This window comes from Bemisia tabaci, chromosome 5 (assembly GCF_918797505.1).
Source record: "Bemisia tabaci chromosome 5, PGI_BMITA_v3".
Lineage (NCBI taxonomy): Eukaryota > Metazoa > Arthropoda > Insecta > Hemiptera > Aleyrodidae > Bemisia > Bemisia tabaci.
Genome location: NC_092797.1, coordinates 29,216,128 through 29,240,095, shown reverse-complemented (window position 1 = coordinate 29,240,095; position 23,968 = coordinate 29,216,128). Strand labels below are relative to the sequence as shown.

At 41.9% G+C, this 23,968-nt stretch overlaps 1 protein-coding gene across 1 annotated transcript in view; it reads left to right on the top strand.

The window, feature by feature from the left end:
- Positions 1 to 23,414, top strand: part of LOC109037871 (uncharacterized) — a 29,813-nt gene extending 6,399 nt beyond the window's left edge. Inside the window, exon 3 of the mRNA XM_019052723.2 lies at positions 17,079 to 23,414. Within this exon, the coding sequence (XP_018908268.2) occupies positions 17,079 to 17,728 (650 nt within the window). The 3' untranslated portion in view covers positions 17,729 to 23,414. The remainder of the gene's footprint in view (positions 1 to 17,078) is intronic.
- The last annotated feature ends 554 nt before the right edge of the window (positions 23,415 to 23,968 follow it).

Genomic DNA, 23,968 nt, shown 5'->3' with positions numbered 1-23,968 from the left:
TCGAGGTTAGGTTTCATCTGTCAATTGAGCGAGTTACGCCGGCGTGCGGCTATTATTATTTTACGTGATGATAGGTGCATTTCGTGTAGGTATCGAAGATACCCTGCAGGGACCCGCAGGGGCTGCTGGACCAAGGGATTCGAAAGGTATTACCCACAAATAAACCGCTTGAAACGGTGTAGAAAATATGATTCCGTATTCAAACATGCAAATTGAGCACGGAGTTTTTCCATCCCCGTGGGTAAAATTTTGGGCTTAGTAGAGTTCAGGTAAATGATCAATGACTAGCCCCAGTCAGGTGGATCTAAACTAGAATTTATCTGCAATCGACAAATTTTCCTCCATTTACTTGTTCCACTTTGAATTTCTGGCATAAATTAGATCAATCGAATTGAAAGGCGCATTTCAGTTGTTTCTTCCCAGAAAACTTGTCAGGTAAACCCTGACATATAGCTGTAAATGTCCAATCGTAAAAGATTGCATCCAATTAGTAGAATCAAGTAGTCAATTTTCATCCAATTCGGACACTTTCAGCCTTAATTCCGGTTTTATTTAGGGGTTTTCTGGAATTGAATAGCAGCATTGTGCCACCAGGCGCAGTGGATCAGTTTTTTGCCAGGTTATGAAATAAGAAAATTGAATACAATTTGTTCGAATGCAAAGTTTCCACGTCAAGTGTCACTGGAGACGAGGGATTCATTTCGTCGTGTTCCATTTTCCTCTTTGGAAATGGAATCATTCAAGAATATCCCGTATAACTTCCCCTAGGCTTTTCAGTTAAAAGAGAAAAAAAAATTACGTACAAAATAACGCGATGTCAATCAACTGAGATGCCTTTCCGAAAGATAAACCCGGCATTTGAATAATTCGCGAAGCATAAAACAATGAAGGATTCTTCGGAGTTGGGTTCAAACCAAACATGCAACTATATCAACTCCGCGGACGGCCGGGTTGCATACGCTCGATTTTGCGGGCGAAATCTGAGATCTGTCAACGGCTTACGTACGCTCGCGATAGTGATCATGGACAAGCAAACTTCGCGTTTGGATGGATCTTATTATTTTTGCTAATCTTACAGCTTAAGCCATCAAACATGATTCATTAACCAGCGCAATTGACCCATTTGGCTCCAAGATCGGTTTACGCTAAGCTTCTCAGTTTTTATTTGTCAACCAGGCAACAGGTATTTGCGATTGCATAGCGGAATTCGCTCAAGTAAGCACCCACCCCGTTAATTCCAACACGTTTTTTATCAATAAAATATTCTAACCGGGTGTTAATTTACGGTAATTCGTAGGGCGTAGTTCATTCCCCATTTTTTGCTCGTTCACACCTTGAAAGTGCATGGAAAGCGACCTTCTCTTTCAGGAAATCGCAATGTGTGCACTTATTTATCGAGGGGTGGGGACAGGTATCGGCCAGTCAATGGATTTGCATACATTAAATGCATTTTCCACGATTAACCGCTACTTCTCGTAGTTTTTCTCGGCGGACGAGTGTCTCATTGCGGAGGTTTATGATTCGATACCCAGCGAAACTGGACGGAAGAAATTGTATCCGGCAGCCGCGTAGGACGTTGCGATATATCGATTGATGTGCCATTTAAATCTATGAAACAGGATCGATAAGCAGGGTGTTCGCAACGAACACCTTAATAATCGATTCTTTACCACAGCTTCAAATAGGAACCTATCGATAATCGATCACTCACGCCTCGCCACCGAGATGGTGCCGTTTTAATAAACGGCACCCATTAAACAACTCGTGAGAATGCAAATCGGGCACTTGAGACACTTACACCGCCTCGGTCGGGTTCAGTTTTGTTACGTGTAATTCAATCCTGTGAGAATACGAGGAAGGCATCCCGGTGGTGATGCCCCTGAGTCGGGGACCCTGGATCACCCCCGCGGCCACAAGCACAACACTACTCTACTGGCAGGTCTTTGTTCGACTTGCTTTCTCTCTGCTTCGATGAATCCAATCAAAACCAATGTAGCGCTGCCAGTTGCTCCTGAAAAAATATTGAAATTCTCGAGTGATTATCTCTCGAGGGCATGTTGTGCTCGGTAGAAACCGCGGATAAGCTATGGGTTTCCATCTGAGATACTCGGTTCTTAATCGTTAGCAGGGCAGGAGTATCCTCCTGGGCCTCGTGTGCGCGATGTGAATGAGCTAGTGGCGCATGGCGCCTCTATTCGAATCTTCTACTGACGCACTCAGATAAAGAGCGAAATATGCCCAGATAAATCCGAGCGCCGATTTTCCATGTTAAATTGGACTACATTTTGCAATTTGGAACTATACTTTCGGGCTCATCTGCAAAAGCACTCATGTGCATAGGGAAACTTATGGTGCATAAATTGTTTCCAAACTGAGCCAGGAATTTCAGTTCCCAATTGCATAATGTAGTCCAATTAAACCAGGCACTAGCACTAATCATCTTTCGGGAACAGGGCCGCGTTTTTTCACGAAAAATTCAATTTTGGATTTTCCCGTGAAATATATCGTGAAATCTTGGGAAAATAAAGACGAATTCGAAACATATTTTTCGAAATTAAGTGGAAGGCAAGTGGTTTTTGCTTTTTAGTGTTGTTCAGTGCGTGTTGCATACCCAGCCCCCAAAAATGTGTTTCCTATTTTTCAGAGCTATGTAAAATCTCATAAAATATTTCACGGGAATTTCCAGTCATTCCTATTTTTCATTTCACTATCATCGTGTACGGATAACACGCGAATAACATAACCCACAGCTTTTATTTGGTCTCATCCGCATTACAGGTACCAAAAGGCCAAAGGTATTGCAGTTTTTGACGAGATTCCGGTAAGGCATCACTCGCCGTGTATGTTAAAACTGAAGTGTTGTACATATACTTGGAACATTGAGGTAGCAAATAAAAAATCTCATGTAGGTTACTCAGACGAGGCTCAATTTTGTGGCCTCTCCAGACAGTTTAGATTTTTATCAACCCGCATCTGTGTATAATGAAGCCAATCAACGCGACTGTGAAGCTTTATGATGATGATGAATTATTGTTGCATGCTCTTATCGAAGAGCGGAAATAATTGCTGCTTCCGTAATGAAATTTGTTAATTTTTCGCCATTCCTTCCTCGCCCCTAAATTGCTTCACTTACGGAATTATGAAGCTGCCACACTCTAAGCAAACTTCACCGAATTGATACTTCATGAACTTTTTCCTGTGAGAATTATTCATTTCTCGTTCGGTAATCTTAACACGTCACGATCAAGTTAAAAATCTGATGCTAACGTACCAGCTACGTGTTAAGGAAGAACGCCGTATGGACATTCGAGTTACCCAATTTCCTCCGATGAAATGTATATTTTTGAGGAAAATTATCGATATTTTTCCTCGAAATTTTCTGACACTTCGGATAAAATCCCAAACCAAGTTGAGCTCTCAAGTTGGGGCCAAAATGGAGGGGATATCCTACGTTATCCTGAGAGTCCACGTCTACGTCCAGACGAACTCTCCATGCAAAGATAGGGAGCAAATACATTTTTAGAGTCCCCAAATAAAGTGGCAGCCCTGTCATTGTATTTGCTCCCTATCTTTGCATGGAGAGTTTGATGTAGAGGTGGACTCTCAGGATAGCGTGGGATATCCCCTCCATTTTGGCCTCACTTTGAGAGCTTTTTTTGAGCTTGGAAGATGATTTCAGAGAAAACCAGTGACACCATCGTGTTTTTCGCGAACTTTTACATAAGAATCAATGGTCAAATCGCAATCCCTCACACATGCAACATCTCCATTTGTGTATGGTATGTCCGGTCCACCATGGATAATCGTGGGCTGCCTGTTGCACTGCTTGGCGGATGGGTTCCGAGCCGCAGCCAGGGCTCCAGGCGTCGAGGCTGAACGCGGCCCGGCGCGGCATGGCAGTGGGTTTCCCAGTGCGATTCTCGGTAAATCACCTTTCGGTCACGTGTTAGCTCGGCGCGGCATGGCACGCGGCGTGGCGCTGAGGCGAGACGCGGGATCTAGGAGAGGTGCCAACCGCGGGTTCGGAAGGTGTGGTCTCCTCCGCGCGCCGACTGCCGGCTCAGCTATCGTGAGCTCTTTGGCGCCGTCGCCCGGCGAGATGACGCGACGCGTCTCGCGGAGAGGCCGGCCTGCCCCCTTTCTTGTGTGTCTCGAACTAGCATCCGTGGATATTTTCGAGGATGGTCGGTCGATTACAAGTCTGGTCGTTGAAATTCGACGCGAGGAAAGTGTCGGATCATGCGTTCTGTTTCCGGTGGCAGGCTGCTCTAATTTTATGTCTCCTTCTCTCTTCTCACTGGAAAAAAAGGTTCTTGGATCCAGAGTCCAGACTCTTAATAAATTTGACAAGGAAACATACCTATTATTCGATCGGATTTTTGATTCAGGCAAAAATTCGAGTGAATCGGGAATCTTTTTGCTGGTCATATTTTTCAAATGTCTGAACTCGGGGTCCAAGAGACTTTTTTTCGAGTGCTAAGTACCTTAATGGAAAGCGAAACGACAACAGCTTTGATATGTGTTCCTGAATTATGGGCTTAAGTAATTCCGTCTTCCTTTCGACGATATCGGATTCCTTTTCATCGCACTGCTGGGGACAACGATTTTTTTCTTATTTTTCCCCAAAAAGTTATTCGCAAAGATGTACCGATTCATATTCCAGTTTTTAGTTTCGTTCTTTTACGTGTCTAAAGTCTACCAATTCCTCGGTAGATTCTACCTCGCGCATAAAAACTGGAATTATTTGAAGTTTAGTCGAATCACTGACAGGGCATTGCAGAGTTCTTAAGTTTCATCCTCAGTTGAAATCGATCGTGTACATTTTATCCAATTCCTAACACCCCGTTCGCTCGAACATTCCGATTCTCTTAATGGTCGGCGCGGAGGCACACGAGAAAAACGTAGCAGACGGCTCTTTTTCTCGGTTTTGACAAATGCACCAAGCATCTGCGCAAGGTTCCATTCATGACTCCTTTTATGGGTACATTCCTTACTGGATCCGGTGAAAACCGGTTGGGGAGAAGTGAAAACTCAGCGGTGATGTGAGCAGGGATTGCGGGATTCCGCTCGCGGCGAGAGACGGGGTTTTCGGCGCTCGGCTCGAGATTCGAGTGCTCACCGCCGCACAGTGGATCGATTCGATCAGAGAAGTCGGACTCGTAATTTTTGACCAAAACTGCAAATATTTCGTCACATTTTGAATTTCAAGGGGTACTATTCAAAGAAAATTTCATGAGAAAACCAATGAAACCACTTTTGGAGCCTCAAAGTCAGGTATAAACGAAGTTATACAAGCGTTTCAACGTTCCAAATTTTTTCTGACCTCTCGCATTGACTCGATCCACTGTGCGCTGCCGCGCCTCTTTGCTACCGCCACACAGTAGATCATGTCAATTTTAGAGGTCGGACATTAAATTTTTGACTATAACTGCAAACTATGTTCATTTCTTCGTATTTGAAATTTCAAGGGGTGGTTCTGACCGATAATTTCACAAGGAAACCAGTGGAACCACTTTTAGAGCCTGAAATTTTTGTATAAACGGAGTTATGATTGCTGAAGTTTCCAAATTTTGTCCGACCTCTCCTATTGACTCGATCTACTGTGCGGCAGCGGTCATGAGCGGGGGCGGAGGGACCGGGATGTTGATTCTTGGAAGTTGCACTCTTGCGTGAACTCCTCGGGTAGTAGGCGCAATCGTCGCTGCCAAAGGGGAACGGGGCCGCTCGATGGACTGAAAAAACGGGGAGCGAAAGAAACGAGAAACCACTGGCGATGATGACTGTCGAACCCGACAACCGGACCGGTTCTCGGAAATTCCTTGGGCTCCAGTCCGCCCAAATGGCTTCTCATTGTTTTCCCCGGTTTCCCGGCTCTGCGCCTCTTCCAGCGATTCTGCGCGCATCCGTCGTCCCGGGAGCCGAAAGTGAACAAGCTGGGTCCTGCCCGATGCCCTCGAGATCCGAACAATCGGACCGATTCTTAGTAGTCCAACGGTTCCTTTTCCCTATTGTTGCCATCTTTTCTAAAAGTCCAGGCCTTTTGCCGTTCAATCGAACGTGAAGATTCGGGGAACTCCCAGCAAAGTGGCAACAGCACAAGGTTGACAGATTGTGCGTTTGATTTTTTTTGTCTCTTATCAAGCTCTAATCCTTACTTGCAGCAGGCAGGGTGTCTACAAGTCCGGAAATAGTACTGATTTTTTAAGAGCGGTCCAGAAATACTGAAGAAGTGCGGAAATTCCTCAAGGAGGTCCGGAATTTTTTTCATTTTTCGTTATTTTTGTCGCAGTTTGAACGAGAAATTCAAATTTTTGAAATTTTCGGAATTTCGTCAAATGGAGATACTGAAAAAGTACTGAATTTTGTTGTTGAGAAGGCACTGAATTTCTTGGGAAAGTACTGTAAAAGTACTGCTTTTGGCCAGACGTTTTAGTAGACACCCCTTTCAGGCTGATCTGTATAAACACTTATATGCTTAGGAAAATAATTGTGTATACATTGTTTCTAAACTGATCCTGAATTTGTAGTTCCTAATCATAAAATGTAGTCCACGTCCAATTGAACAATGTTGCAATAGGGTTCCGTTTCATCTATTAAAACACCTACTTTTTAAATGGTTCATAATTACGTTCTCGGATCGCGAAACCTAAGCCTTCAAGGCTGTCAAAACGCTAGGGAGTTTCTAAGTGAATGTGTAACCATCCCCTTATCTCTCCATTCAAAAACGAGGAGGGTATGTTCTGGTTTAGATATGAGTTTACACTACCCAATCGACACGTGATTTATCGTTAATTAATGAGAGACGTCTAACGTCCTGACGTCTAACGCGACGGACTGACGGGTTTAGCCGTTCGTGATCTCCGCTCGGAAGAGCGAGGCTCCGTTTTTACTCGCGTGGCGGTCGGGTTCAGCAGCCTGCTCCAATTGGTCAAAAGGTCAAGACTGTAAGCAGGTCAGTTACAAAGTTTATTGTTGCAGCAGGGCACTGAAAGTTGATTTTATCAACGGACCTATTGAACCTCCGTGTTCGTTGTCTTGTTTCTTCGATTTTTATCGCCTCGCGCGCAGTGGATTTTCAGAATCTCCTGCGGGATTGTGCAAAATGTTTCATAACTATGTAATATTAATTAGTATATGAACTGATTTTTTACGGAGATCACGGGTCGTTCTGTATCTCTTAACTAAAAGTCATCGGCAATGACCGAACCGTAACGTCCGCAAGAAACATGGGCTAATGGATCGGTACGCCGCATACATGCGACAACCTTGCGTACGCTAATCTATCATGTGTTGGTGATATTTTGCCTCTTACGTCCCTTCCCCGTTTGCACTAGCCAAGCGTGGAGTCGACTGAGCACACGTTTAGGTGCCAGGAATTTAATGTTCTCCTCTCCGAAAGGTCATGAATTCCTTTCCATTCGCTTTGCCCGGCCGCGACGGTTTTCGTCAGTGGTTTTGTCCCGAGCAGCCGTAAGTAGCATCCGTTGTCTCGAAATAAATTCCTGGTCTGGCTTTCCGTTTATTTTTGCATTGAATTAACCACGTTAAGCAGAAAGGAACCAAGCCACATCAGCTATTGCCAGAACTAATTGAGCAGCTTAATTTATTTACATGAAAACGGTTGTGCGGCTTTTGTGCCAATTTCAGTGAATTTTCTACTTGGTACCAAGCAAGTTCTTTAACATTTTTAAAGGAAACCACACAAATTTACTATTGCAAAAAATTAAATTGCCCAATTAATGCCCATTAGACATATGTCTAATAATGATTTCAAAATGTACCTTTTACACTAAAGCATTAGTATTTTAGAATCGCAACTAGACGCTGGGTTTGACCGCCTCTCTGCATCCCTGCAACTCTGATTCAAAGAATAATTGTTCCCTTTTCGAGGGAAGATGCCTGGTTTTTACATCAAAATTCTATTGCAGTATACTCGTACACTTGTGAACATCCAAGCCATTTATCAGATGCATTCTAGCTGTTTCCTCTATCTAGCGTCCTATTTCACCAAGTATTTCATAATTTATAAGTCGATCATGTAATCATCGGGAAAGTTCGATGTTTCGATTAGCTCATTGTAAGGTGTTTGAAACAGCCCTAACTTCCCATTTATGACTTCATTCACAGGTGAGCAATGCTCTCATGCTCCAATTTCCATATCATCCTATTTTACCGTGTATTTCTTTATCTCTAACGTTTAACGTAATATCGCAAGATCTTTGATTGGATTGTTTCAAGAAGCTATCGACGAGCATTCGCTCAAGAGGCCTCGAGTGGAGTTCAGCGTATTGGATAAGTGATTTTTTCCGCCCGAGCCTTGGTATTTTGTTTTTTCCTCGTCAGCTTAGGGGCCTACATTTTAGGAAGCGGTGTCTTGTTCCCAAATCCCCCTTGACGGACAGGGGGTCCGCCTTAAAGGATATCGATTATCTCATCTTGCACTTGCTCGCCTCATATCGCCGCCACCCCCCCCCCCCCCCCAACAATCAGATTCTGTGAATTGAATTTTCGTGCTTCGAATTCCGAACGAAAATAACTCGGTGTAGCAACTTTTTCGTCAACCCATGGGTGGCAATTTTCTTGATGCCTTGAATGGACCTTAGTCATACTTAAATTTCTTTTCTGAATTCAATAAAATTGACTCTCTGTACGTCTAAATTCATGAGTTTATTCTTTTGAAAGGCCAGCATTTTTAACGCATCTTTTTAGCCAACCAGCCCGGGAGACACTCGAACGGCCTCTAATAAAAGCCCCTATCAAAAATAAAGGCCCGGACATTTTCAGGGATTGGCCTGAAAGGGAAAATATGAAAACCTTTCCATCTGAAATTTTTAATCTCTCCAGAGAATTCTATGTTTTCGATGGCGTACGCACGGTTGTCAACGAAGGTCTCATGGATCGTTTTATTAGGTTCCTTGCCCAAACATTGTTTATATCAGTTCCCTAGCAACAAGCAGAGAGCAGCCTTCCTCATGCTCCACGCTCCCAGATTCTCTACTCATAACCTAAATTTTGACCTTATTCAATCTAAATCAACAACAGTAACTTGATTTTCCGAAAATTTGGCAACTGTATGAAACCATTGAAGCGTCGAGTGACGGGTCAAAGTGAATTACTTAGAGAAAGCAAATGATTCGCCTCCTCTTCTTTTTGTCACTGCCCCCCCCCCCCCCCCTTTGTTTGACGTAGGACTATGTTTTTCCGTAGATCTGTGATGTCTATTTGTTTCAATCGATGAATGTGAAGGGTGTATGAAAATCTTTTAATTTTAGGGGAGGCAACTGGTGATGGGTGGGATTCTTTGAGAGGAGCGGTTTTCTTTTTATTTTCTTTTTTTTTCATTAAATTCATGCGAGAACACTGATGCTAGATGAAATGCGGGGGTAAGAAAGCTGGTTACCAATCGAAACCGTTGGTGCCGTTGACGGGTGAATAGCCCTGTGTCCACTCGTCAAAATGAAAGCTCAAAGTGGATCGATAAATACGGTCTATTCGCGATTACTGATCAAAAAAGAGTCGCGCCGATCTATTTTGAGTTGCAACACTCATCAATCGCATCAAGTCACTTATCGTTGAAATCGATTCACTTTGAGCTTCCATTTTGACGAGTGGAGACAGCGCTAATCAGGAAGTGGCTATCGATGAGGATGATTCGATCGACGGAACGAATTTTTTCCATTGATTCGGATACATTTTTAATTGTATGACAAAATACATCTACGATTCAATCGTACTTAAATCCACGCCTATCTTTTGTTGCCTCCCTTTTGCATCGAAAAGAATGTCAATTTGAATTGTACTAAATGATGTCAGGAACCTACCCGAAATTGAGTTTGTTTCTCATGCATCTGAGAAGCTCAACTTTTCGACCATTTGTACCGATGCGTGACGATTCACTGCAGAATCGGAAAGAAAGTGTAGGCTGCATCATCTTGACGACGAAAGTTGTTGGAGCCTAGGCGAAGAGAGACGTGGGTGGAGGAGTTGCTCCAGAATCTGCAGAGCTGGCTCGACTCTAAACGTCAATCACGTTCGTAGGAGCAAATTGTATTTTCGATGGCCCCATGCAAAGCACGGGAGTGGAAAACGAATGTGAAAACTTTAGTTGGCTTGAGGGAATGATTGGTTTTCATATTACTGCGATATAAGGTTAATTTGACTACATTTTGCAATTAGGAACTACGATTTCTGTCTCAGTTCAGAAATAACGCATATCCATTAGTTTCCCTATGGACATAAGTTTTTTTATCGATGAGATAGAAAACCATACTTCTAGTGGCCGAATCGCGCGTCGTTGTTTTCTTTCGATTTTTATTTTAAATTTTCGCGAGAGATTTTCATGGAGTCTCTTTCGAAGTAATTTAGGATTCCTAGAAATGTGCTAGGTGTGTCTTTGTTGGAAAAAGTGCGTTATCATCACCTATCTCAGCTGAAGATGTTCGATATCCCTCTCAGCGTTTCCCCCACTCATCGAATCATCTTCAACTTGAGACTTGCGAGGAAGTTGGGTTTGAGTGAAGGGGAGAAAAGAATAGAATGGCGAATGAAACAACTTGGCATTCATGCCATGACCCGGCAAACGAGTTTTTTTCGTCGGCGGAAACGAGGCCGGCAGACCGTGCAAAAATTTTAGCTGAATTCTACATACAATTCATCGTTTTTTGAGTAAGAAGTGTCCATTGAATCCCCCTCCCCTCGATCACTTGTGCACTTATTCCCTTGTGTAGCTTTTAACTTTCCCGAAAATTCGGAAAAGGTCTAACACGAATTCCTGTCTTCCTGATAGCGTTACCATATCCGAAGCTTTATACTTCTGCGTAATTTTCTTTTTTGTTTTAAAAAAAGAGGTGCGGCTCGTGTACTTGTTTTTTTAACTTTTTTTGAGAATCCATTAAAAGTTATTTCAGCGACAGCTCAATCTAAACTAGCAGTGATGCTACTTTTCCTTTTTATTAGTTCTCCAAATTGCGAGGTCAAATGTGAATTTGCCTTTTTCCTTTCCAGGAAGACTTCACAATCCCTTTTCCCTCTCTCATTTTTTTTTGGAATTCTGTCATACATTCCAGGGAATTACTGGTGCACGAGATTCGAGGCGCTACCCTTGTTATACGTCCACATCCCGAACATTCTCTAACAATTTGAATTTCTAGTTAGTGCAAAATACACTCATGATGACAATAATCAGAAAGCACGGAAGATTCGAACCAAACATGGTTAGCGTAAAGTCTGGACCGATGAGTTGCTGTGAGGAATATTTTGCCATCGCAACCCAATGACTCTTATCGTCTAAAATATCTTGAGTCGTTACAAATATTAATTTGTAAACTTGGCAACGTCGTGGACAGGATTCCGTTTTCGGCTTCGGAATTTTCAGGAAAGGTGAACGCTTGACGTGAGAGTAGCGCACTGAAAATTGGCCTACGCGGAGGGTTGGGCGGGGTATTTCAGGTTCACCCCTTCGGCCGATGAGAATCCGGGCGACTTGGCACCCATCCAGCCCGACTTAAGACTCCGCCGCGACAGAAACGGGCTCGCTGTCTGGTCAGAAAATCGTTCAACTTTGCCGTGCTTAGGCAAAACGCCGTATGAACCTCGATATGTTGTCACATTTCTTCTGATATAAAGTTTATTTTAAGAAAATCATGAATATTTTTCCTTGAAACCTGCTACTATGAAGTGAATTTTGAACTGAATTCTGTGAAAAAAATCGAAGAAAAACATGCGTCAACCCGCAAGAAAATTCGACTTATATCAGAAAAGATTAGGCAACGTCCAGAAGCTCCCATGGCATTTTTCCATTGCGCGGCAGAACAACCGCCACCTCAAAAAGAACAAGATGTCACTGCTGCGCTCTCAGCAGGAATTGATGCATCGATGGAAATGAGCAAGGAATGAGTGCTTATTTCAACGGGCATTTCGTATAAATTATAAATTATGATCGAACTTTGTCGGAGCAAGCTTATTATTTCGATAAATCTCGGTTATAATTGCAGTTCTTCGAAATTGGACCCACCTAATCGGAAAATAAATCTTAAAACTACTTTAAAAAAAAATATTAATCTTGTCAGTCGCAATAACACAATTATACCGTATACTGTCACCCAACACACTCCGTGGCCTATTTTGCCCCCAAAAAGCTCGAGGGATGTATTCGTAAAAAGTGAAATCTGCTATGTGAGAGCGAAGTACACCACGAAAAAAGTGGAACCCCAGGGTGTCTACAAGTCTGGAATTCCTGTAAAGTCCGCAAATAGTTCTAATTTTTTAGGGGTGGTCCGGAAGTAGTGAAAAAGTGCGGAAATTCCGCATAAAGGTCCGGAATTTTTGTTAATTTTTTGTCATTTTTGTCGCAATTTCAAATTTTTGAAATTTTTCTAATTTCGTCAAATGGAGGTACGAAAAAAGTACGGAATTTTTCTGTCGGAGGAAGTACTGAATTTCTCGAGAATGTACTGAAAAAGTACTGTAAAAGTACTCATTTTTGACCAGCCTGTTTCAGTAGACACCCTGCACCCGCTCCGCACTCACATCATTCCAGTTTTTGTAGCAAAATAGGCCCCGAATCAAGTGACCTCCCTGTTTTACTCGTAGATTTTGAACATATCGAAAGTATATGTCTCTACTTTTCATGTTCTTTACTAAACAAGGTCTGCAGAAGAGGCAAGTGCTTCTCCGGAAATAGGAACCTGGCGCCGGATGGACACCGGACGCGGATTTGCCCGAGCGGGAAGCTGCGGAGGGTGTGACGACGGAGTGACTGAATGAAGTCCACGTGGCCATAGGCCGAGTATTGAGAAGGTCGGGTATTGATTATTAATCCGCCGGCCGCCGCGAGTGATGCAACCCCGTGACGTGGTCTCCGCGGGCGTCGCCGCCGGCCGCGCCCCACAGCAGCGCCCCTCTCTCGCCACCCCACCCCCTCCCGCCCCTCCCGCCCCGGCCGCCCCTCCGCCGGGCCCGTCTCGTCTCATCGATCCCTGTACGCCGCTGCCCGTGCGCATTGCGTAGCGTAGTAACCTTGTCCCGGTCGTTGCCCGTTCTCCCCGCGCGGGCCCTGCGCGACCTTGGCGAGGCGCGCGCCCGCCCTTGACATTTCCAGGATGCGCCGCACTGCGCCCACCCCGCTACACTTTCATCCCTCGCTCGGCCATCCTGCGGGTTTCTACTCTGCGTCAAGGCGTTCCCGCGCCTTTCCTCCCGTTTTCCCGCGCTTGAACACCTTCGTTCCGACTCCTTTACGATCTCCGGAAGATTTCGCTCGAGGACTGTATCTGAAGGTTGAAACACTATCACGTCCTGGGGATCACATAAATCGGAGTTTTCTAACCTTGTCTCTTACGTTCACGTCCTGGGGATCACATGAATCGGAGTTTTCTAACCTTGTCTGTTACGTTTCAGGGACTTAAGACATCCGCCTTTCTTTCGGGCTTAAGTGGAAGCTTTTCTGGAATTCCCGGCTCGAATTTCTAACCTTGTCTGTTACGTCTCAGGGACTCTAGACATCCGCCTATCTTTAGGGATTTAAGTGGGAGCTTCTCCGGAATTCCCGGCTCTAATACAGCTCTTGCGGAACTTGGAAAGGAAAACGCGCTTACATGATCGTTCAAACTTTAAAGAGTCACCGGGAACTTTCTTTTTTCCGGTCCTGGCACTTGACTTTCGCGGAAAACTTTGATCTCCAGACTCGGTCTCCGGTATTAAAGACTGAGTCGATCTTGAAATCTCTTTGTCGCCGCCGCGTGGCACACAACATCATTTTCCACGCGAGTAATTTATAGAATTTACTCGTGTGTGGACTTAATAAAGTCGAGCCCGCCCCCGTTCCAAGAGTAATCACTTCATGCTCTTTCATAGTAGATTAGAGGGGGATTAAAAGGAACTGAATGAAATGCGGCCACGTGCAAAAGCCGTATCGTTCATTGATCCCGAGCTGTCAGAACCGTACTCCGTACTCGAGTCGACAACGGCTACAAGTGCAGCTTCTCAAGCAGAATGCAACCGGGTACTGCTCTGCCGTGATGAGGAAGAACACCGTATGAACCTTCGTGCGTTGCCAAATTTCTTTTAATAAAGTACGAATTTTTAGGAAAACCCGTGAAAATTTTCCGTGCAATTTTCCAGGGAGAATTTTCTTCGCAATGTGATCGAAAGTATCAGACAATTTCTCGTAGAAATAAGCATTGTTTGTCTCATAAATTAATATTGAAGAAGGGAAATTTGGCAACTCTCGGACGTTCATACGGCGTTCTTCCTCAGCGCGACAGTGCTGGTCGCCGCTCAGCGGAATACCTCGCCGAGTTCCAGTCGGCACGCAGCGCGGACTGTGGTTTATGATGTGTTAATTACGATGATCGGTGGATTTAATATTTCTGAAATTAAAATGCCGCGAACGTTGGACGGCGCACGGCTGCCAAATTAAATGATTATGATTTACTGCCGTCCGAGGTTTTCTATTAGAGCATGGACATGTTGATGGTCCATCGCCAATCCTTGTCCACGTTCGCCAGGAATTCGCGGCTTTATCGTTTAGTTCTGATGTTCGCATGCCGAAGAAATACCTCTTGTTAAGTAATGACCTGCATAGCTACAACCAACAAAAGCTTCGTACCTACAGGGTGTTTCAAAATGATTATTGTTCGACCCTTTTTCAAGATACTGTTAGGTATACCCCCGTCGGTTCACATGAAGTTCGGCGCGCAAGTTCCTCGGTTCAAAGTAGGCGACGATTAATGGTAATACACGATACCCCCCCCCCCCCCCTTCAAATTTTCCCCAAGTCCCTTCTCCAGAGTAACTTATGGTAGGTGCATCACTGTACACTATCACAATATCTAGCCGGTTTTTACAAGGTGTTCAAGCATGGCATCCTTGGTTTGGTTCCTAAACCGGCTGATTTTAGGGTATTCCCGCGAACGCGTACTGCATTTAAATATTCGCATACTTATTTTTGGGCCTTAAAAAGGACCATTCTCATGACTCAAGGATCACAACGGATCATCACTCGCCATAAGTGACACTCATTTCAACGCGCAGGAAAGGGAGAAATACTAAGGACTTTAATTTCTTTTTCTTTAAAATAATTTCTGATTTTCTGTTACTTAGCCTTTGTAGGTGGCGATGTTAGTCCTTGGGTACAAGTCTACATGTACCCATCGAACATCCCCCCCTTTTTTTCAAAATCAATACCAACTGCTTATGGGGTGCTTAATTAACGGGTGTGATTCTTTCTATAACTTCCTATACCGAACGTTCTCCACTTGGTACGATCACCGGAACAGAATTAACATCTTAAATTGAGCCCTATAATTTCTGATCATTGACGACTTGGTACATTTTTTGGCATTTTTTCTCCCTTCCACGACTGAACATCTGAGTTGGAGCTGAGGAGAGATAGATGCAAAGAAATCGTGCCACGACTACCGGAGGTATCGCTCGGATGTCGCTCGTTATTACCCCTGCAGGGTGTCCCACAAGTCCGGAAAGTCCAGAAATAGTACTGATTTTTCAAGGGTGGTCCGGAAGTACTGAAAAAGTGCGGAAATTCCGCAAGGAGGTCCAGAATTTTTTCCTTTTTTTGGCATTTTTGTAGCAATTTAAGCGAGAAATTCAAACTTTTGAAATTTTTCGAATTTCTCTATTGGTGGTACTAGAAAAGTACTGAATTTTTCTGTTAAGAAGGTACGAAATGTCTCAGGATCGTACTGAAAAAGTACTGATTTTTGGCCAGCATGTTTTAGCTGACACCCTGCCCTGAAAAAATGTTCGGAAATTTTAATTTTTCGACCTGTTTCCCGAATTTCGATAGGCGCGACTATTTGTCATGCGACCTCGATGCACGGAGCGGACACGAAAGATTGGAAATCCGGGGGCAGGGTGTGTTTGCGTTGGCGCGAGAAGACGAGAATGCCGCGGCGGCGGCGGGGACTGCGACGCAACGCGAGTCGCGGGCGCGGGTCGGAACCGCGCGAGCGCTAGCGCGAACCGCGAACTGGTCGTGCGAGTGATGAACTCGTGTGACCATGGCCGTGACCATGACCGGCACAATGGCACATGAATCGACGCGCACCGCGATTAGTTGGAGCGAGAGCGCGCCGACCGCCGACGCCGAGTCATGAGCGATGTGGTCTTGGTCTTCTAGACGAACGAAATATCTTAATGCCAACGGATTCCAGTCATGCTGCAATTTACATAATACGGCGCCTCGTCGCTCTCTCAATGTTAATGGGTCAATTGCGCATGTCGCAGTCTCATCATCGTGTTTTACACCGATTACTTGTCAAGATAATCATAAAACTGTGAAAACTCCTCGTTTGGAAGTCTGATATGAATATAAGTAGTGTCTTCTGCAAATGCTGTATTATCGACTCCATCAGGTTTAGCACCATACCATCAGTGATGGTAGGGCCAACCCGAGAAAAAATCCAACAACAGATTCTGTTATCAGCTCCCAGGAAGGCGTTTCCTGTAGGGCCGAAGTGAGGCCCGGGGGCTATCCATCGAAAAAATTTTCACAAAGACTTTCAAACCCTCCGATAAAATGAATCGTCTTCATGTTTGTCATGCTGATCGCCTCAACCGGGGTGGCCATAATGGAAGCTTGTACTCTCGGGACCTTAATACTCAACTTTTACCCACATCCTTCCTCTTAGTTGGCTATTAAATGACTTGCCGTGCCATTCGTTGAGCAACCAAGCAACTATCTTCTCAAGAGGTAGTTAAGAGTCAAAAGAAAGGTAGACGACCGTTGCTGTCGGTGTGAACCCGAATTGGTTTCCGTGGCCGTCCCTCTTAGTCTGAACTGGTTCCCGGATGAACCAAAACCTGGGAATGGGAACCAAGACCGTCCTCGGACATGGAAACCAAGACCGTCCTTGGGAATGGGAACCAAGACAGTTCTCGGGAACGGAAACCAATTCGGCCACTTGGAACCAGTTCGGCAACTCCCTGCAGCCAATGAAGAAGTGATGAAACCCCGAAAGTAAAAGTGTTCTTGAAGGCCTAGATATGTCTCAGGTTTTCCTAATGCATGAATTGAACTGCAAGTTGCTGATTAGTTGTTATTTTTGGTTCTGTTTCAGAGGAAGAAGAAGTCGACGTGGTATCGTTCCAAGACACGAGCAGCATCCGCTCTTCCTCACGCTCCTCGAGCGTTTCGCGGGACTGTTTCGGGCCGAGCGGCACGTCGCGGACGAGAGCGATGGCGATCGCGACCCAGGACGAGGAGGACGAAGACGAATCCTCGAGCAACGAGTTGGAAGAACCGAGCACCTACTTCACGAAGTCACAGCGCTACGTCAAGCGGAAGCGACGGAAAAGCTTCTCCTACGACGACGACTACACCGAAGACCCGAAAGCCCGCCGCGCCCAGAACCGAAAGCGCGCCCGAGTCACCAAGAAGAAGTCCTCGCCGGCCAAGTCCCGCTTCGGCTACACCGACTCGGAAGGGGAGGTCCCGTCGGACAGGCGGTCCTTCCACAACTCGATGGAGAGGAAGCGTCGGGTCGACCTGCGGAACTCGTTCGAGGAGCTGCGGTGCCTCGTCCCGCGGATCGAGCACAAGAAGCGCTCGCCCAAGGTGGTGATCCTCAACGAGGCGGCGCTCTTCTGCATGGAGCTCAGCACGTCCAGCCAGCAGATGAGCGCCGAGCTGGCCGCCCTCCGCAGGAAGCAGGAAGGCCTCCGCTCGGCCGTCTCCATGCTCCGCAAGTCCCTAGCGGCCGCCCGCTAGGTGCGAGGCGAGGTTGAATACTCGAATGAAACATTCCTGAAGGCTGTATTCCGACCGCGCTTTGCGAGCGCTGGCTAGGTTTTCACAAACGAATTTTACCAATTTCACCGGTTGCGGCTCAGCATCCATTTTATTTTTTATCTTTTTTCTGAGCGTCTTCGCCCGGAGCGCAACGTGCATTCCGTCGATAGACGCGCGAAAATGAGAGACGTGCTAAATTAATTGAGGCAAGACTGAGATCTCTCAAACTTCTTCGCTTGATCAATTTACTCGGTGCAGGATATGCAACGGTCACTATTGACTCTGAAATCCTATGTTCCAATCGGTCCCCGTGACGTCTGTCGACGGAATGCGTGATGTGGTCTTGAGTTTGATGCAATTAGAAATTTTTCTTTTTTATATACATACATACTTGATTATTTACGATTATACGCAGAATTAAATTTGTAACCGGTTGCGTACTGCGTAGCAGCCTAGTTCCCAGTGAATATTGAATTTAGTCATCGAGAGACCATGCAAGTGGCTGAAAATCAGCGTTAGCAACATACTTTATAGTTTTGAGTTCTGTTAGCTCTTAATTAGTTTACTTCTCCTAATATATTGCTAGGTCAAATTTTTCATCCTTTCTCATGTATGCGTAGCCTCAGAAATGCAATCTGCACATCGTTGTACTAAAGGAAGGTACATCACTACTCTCTATTACTTACTGAATAAATGAATGCAGTTGTTGGAAGCAGTAAACCCCCTGAAATGTAGTATTTCAGCCCCTTGCCATCTCCTGGTTAGTATCCATCCTTAAAACCCCTCTCTTTGTGAATACTATCAATAATTAACAACTAGCTTTACAATATTGATGATGCTTAGTACAGATAGAGTTGATAGTCAAGGTACAGTCTCATAATTTAATCTCCTGCCAGTCGGAACATTTTCAAATTCCAACTCAAAATGCTTTCTGCCGGCAGAAATGACGAGAAATACTGTTTGTAAAGTTAAGTTCAATTATTGTGTTGAGGATGATATAATTTCTTGTAAGATAAAGTAGTAGTGTAGTATAGCTTAATCATTCAATTTACCAACAATGTTTTTATTGTTAGCCTTTTTAACTATTTTTTTACCCTTAAACTTGATTTTGTTGTCTTTTCAAAAGACTGTCATTTTTGTTCTTTTCTCCACTCTCCTGAAACTTTTTTTTCTTTATTTATTCATTTGTATTTATTCATGGAGGACTGCTAAATTTACTCGTAACATGTCTATTCTGATCGTTTTAAACAAGTATTTGTACTTAATACGATTTTCTCTCTCCTTTCTAGAAACGAAGCCCGAGTAAAATGATGTTACCATAAGACTCTAAATGCTTTTTCTCTTTTTTCAATACTATTTAACCTCTTATTTTACCCCTCGGATTATTTTTATTTCGTTTGACAGTTTCAGACCCTTGTAACTCTGCAATTTATGATGGAATTGAATTTTCCTTCCCTTTTATCCTGGATTTCTACAATACGGTGTTTCGCCTAGTTCGATTATGGATTACTCAGTTCATAAATAACGATTTTGAATGAAACTATTCTCGCATTGCCTCTCTCATTTTTCCTAATCATAGTTCATTTTAAAAGAAGTATTAGTCTTGCTTCCTTGTGATTTGCTATTGAGTTAGGTTTATTTTCCCTGCTCTTTTTGAAAGTGTTAGATTAATAGAATGTTGTGATTTATTTTTTAAAAACTGTTTGTAAATTTATGTATATCACCTCTATTTTTCTTTGCTTTATCTTTGTCATATTTTTTTACTTCCTTTGTTTTCGAAGAACTGATTGTAAATTTTTAACTGGAACATTAATTGTTCAGTCTATGTATGATTCAACTTGCATTTATCAATTTTTTTAGTACCTCATGAAATTTAAAGTTAGGATTATGGTTATTTAAGTTTGATGAAATTAAAACTAAGATTCGTGAGTTAATTTATTTCTCAAGACAGTGTGATAATGTTCAAACAAGAGGATTCTTTTTCTTTCATTTTCAGTACCGAAGTTCTTGTAAAAGCTTCTCTGACCTACCTTCCTATTTTCCTCTCTGCAGTGAAAGGGTATTTTAAAGTCGACCACTTTTAAATTTCTTCTTTGCCCCTTACTTCATCCCTTTTTCTGTCTTTTTTCTCCTGATTTTTTCAATTTTAGCCGACCCGACCCACACACTATTTCAGCATCATTCTTGTCGCTCCACTTTACTTAATTATGACAATTTAAAAGCTGACAGATTACGCCGAAGTCCTTGAACATTTTTAGGTAAGGCCAGTCGTTTTCTCGCTTTTCTTTCTTGTCGCTAAATAGTGTGCCCTTTTATTTTTTTTATTTTATTTTTTTTAAAATCCCGTCCGTTTACTGTTATATTTCAGATCTGAATCTCATTTATGCTTGCGTTGTTGACTATTCTCAAAACTGCAGCCCCATGTATATTTACAATGTTACTCTTTCGAAATTGTGGTAGAACAGCTACACACCTCAGGCAATTTATGACAATGGCGGAGATGCCTTGTCCCAACATTTCTGTTCATAATCAAATACTTCTGCTTCTTTTATTTCTACGCCTATCCCTCTACTCAACAACACACCCCGTATCATGTCATGCCCTCAGTAACTTATTGGCAGTTTTCTGTTCACTATTATTTTTATTTTTATTTAACAATTCCTCTTGTAACTGTCTTATACTTTTCTCATTTGAAGTTTCGTATCTTAAAGCAAATGTATTTTTTTGTCTTGGAACTATTTTACGCTTATTTAAAGTTTAGTTTGTATCTACTGGAAATATATATTTTTCTTTTCTCCTGTACATATTTTGTAAATAGACTATGTTTGCACATACTAATGTGAATAGAAAATTTTTATTTTTGTTCTAGGTGTTAAATCTTTGTCATTATTTGTTTGTATTACTTATAGTACTTTTTTCTTTTTAATAATAGTGTTATTTTATATTTTTGAATTGTTAACGTACATGTTCATGTTTCATGTAATTACTCGTCTCCAGTTTTTTTTCTTTTTGTTTAGTTAATTAATGATTTGCTCCTTTTCATAATTCATTCATCTTACTGCAAGAAAAACGAAAATGAAAATTTTCAAATTATTTTTTACAAATAATAGTTTCTCTATCTCAGGATACAGTGCCACTCCCTTAATTTACTCAATAAAAGAATTTAAATTTTCAAGAATTAAATTTTTCGTACCATTTTATGCTCAACATTTTTCAAAAATCAAGTTTCAGTAAAATTTATGCATCATCTCAAAAAATCAAAAGCGGTATGTTCCAAACCTGTGCTAAATTTGTACAAAGTAAATATCAAAACCAGTTAACATGTTTCCATTTTGACAGGGTAAGATCGATCATTGCAAGAAGTCTCTAAACCTTGAATAATTCGATATTCCATTGTTTGCTCATATCTACTTTCTTACTCACGAGACATCTCTTGACTCTCTTAACTGCCCCCAATAAATTTATCATAACAATCATTGTTGTCACGTAATTAGTCATGCAAGTGTTATTTATGTTTGTTCATTACGCTCATTTTTACTTGGGAGTATTTTCTATTTCTCTTAATTTTAACAACTACGCTTTTTTCCTTTAAGTTTTGAATTACTCTCCCCTCGCATAAGAGCGGGTTCTAGCGCCGTAAGCTTTTACGTATAAGGTAGCAAATCCATTGAATTAGATACTACCATTATGTTTTACTCTTCTAAGTTTCCCGCAGTGATGTATGTTTGGTCTGGTTAGCCTATCTATTCCAAAAAATTTTCTGATTTCACTCCTCTGACTCAGATTTCTAATTTTGACTTTCACATAATTTCCCCTGATGTGTCCTGCTTACGCTCATAGTATTATAACAATGGATGTTCCTTCCATCCTGAATTACGTTTACTTAAAACGGATGGAAAAATCGACCATTATACCATCCCGTAAGATCAAAATTATTCCTCAATCACTCAATTGATGATAATGCTTTTTACTCTTTGATTAACTTTGATATGCAGTTTCCCAGTAGCAAATGCAATGCAATTTCTCACGATTTTAGAGTTGAAATGAAGATCGACCCCGAAGTACTTAATATATTACTTTATCTGTTTTGACTTAAGCCATATGAATTAATGGTTCTATGAGAACGGATTGCACACATGATCAACAGTTTGTGAACCATCAAATGATCAACATCGTGGAGACTTAGCTTCGAAGCAACTTGAATCAAATCAATTCTTTTCGATAATGTCATTGTATTTGTAGGTCTCATTCTGCTCATGAACTCTCTGACAAACTTTTCTATGTTTTTCCATCATAATTATTATTGCTCTCCTGAGAAAAAAAACCAGACCTCACTTTCAGAGTATCTGAAAATTCAAATTACTGTAATTATCATTAATCCTTTGTTTAATTTAAGCAATTTAGCTTTCTTCATTGAAAGAAACTTCTTTTTTTTTCTGTGATAATATTCTAGAAGTAGTGAAAGAACTGCAGAAATACTGTTGTAAATTACCTAACAGTATCCTCCTTTACTCCTCACAAAGCAGTCAAATGTTTAATATGTCCCCCTCCCTTTCAATTAACTTGAGAAGGTGCTTTCTTTGAACATTTATTTTGATTCCTATGTCTTGACGAGTCGACTAAGAAAATTTTAAGAATCATAGTAAGTTTAAAAAAGTACCATTGAGTACAAATATCTGCATTTTTACCAGTTCATAAGATTTTACTTATTTACCAATTTTTTTTCAGATGTTTCCGCTTGGTTTTAGGTTCTGTCCAAGTTCAAACAGCCAGAAAAATAAACGAAATGTTTTCCAAAACTTTTGTTTTATGCCTATCATGAGAGAAAGTGATTTTAACCACGCTCAGCAGCTGATAGTCTGATTGCATTCTCTCTAGAATGACAAAAATCAGTTTTAGTTGTAAAGGCTGAAGCAAGCATAGGAACCTCAATATTAAGTTCATTTCTAAAATTCATTTTGTTTGTTTTGATTTTTGTGTTATTTATTTTGTATTTATTATTACGTTTAAACTCATTTCTTTGCTAATTGCAGCAGTGCTTAAACTAAGCTCTGCCAAATTTATAGCCGATGTCAAACACCTTAGAACGTGAAGTGATTCACAACCCAATTTACTTAGTTTTATCTCATCTTTTCTGAGAACTTCGAAGGCAATTTTAATTTCTTTTACTCCCATATTAATGTTATTTACTCAAATATCTAGGTGCAGTAAGTGCACCTTTCTTTACTGTATCTCATTGCTTTTCTCCTCTATCATTTTTCCTTTATCATTTTCTATATTTCAGGAGTCAACTATTGTCTCCTAACGTGTAAACGATTTCAAAACGGCGTTCGTTAATTAGCCGTGCAGTTAACCTTGCTCAGTTCATTAAATATTTTAGTCACCGGTCTTTTTAATTTATTTATGTTTATTTCGTCAAAACTATCTAATTTTCAAGTTGATTCTTCATCTACCCGTGGCCTAATTCTTGCAGTTTGTCTTTGCCCATTTATTTTGTCAATTCTTCATTTATATTTACCCATCACTTGCTGTTTCATTAAATAACAGATAATGTTCCACCTGAAATATTGCGAAGTTCTAAGTAGGTATTAGGTCATACGTTTCTACCGTGTAAACTGTATCAGTTATGTTTCTGAATTTTGAAATAAATGAGTATCATTTGGAATTTTGTGTTTCCTCTTTTCGCCTCAAAGTATCACTTCTAACAAGCTTGACTACGTTTTCTCTCCTCTCCTCTCATTTTTAGTAGTCATCGCTACTAAGAAATGACTTGTAAAATTAACGTTACATTTAATTCAAGAAAAGAGGTCATATACCCAATGATCAAGAAATTAGGTATTCTTTTCGTCGTGAAAAGTGTTCAGTAGTACAGGTTCTCATCTGAAGAATTCCTGCCACTTCGTGCGACAAGTCAGAATTTAGAGGAAGGAGACAAATTAAATTTATGACCCACATTTCGAAACAATTTGTTTCGATGGCTCACATTAGTCAAAAAATGCGTATCTATATCGCAACACTCAAAAATACCCAGTGATATCCAATTCTTTCTTAAAAATACCGCGACCTTTGGTATTGACTCCAATGTTCATGTCATTGAAATTTTCTGAGCGTTATTTTGAAGGAGGGAAATAAATTTACAATTAACTCGAGAAAAAAAGTTTGCTGTTTTTGTTCTTTTTTTAAAAAAAGAAAACATAATCTGAGTTTTGCAACGTCTCA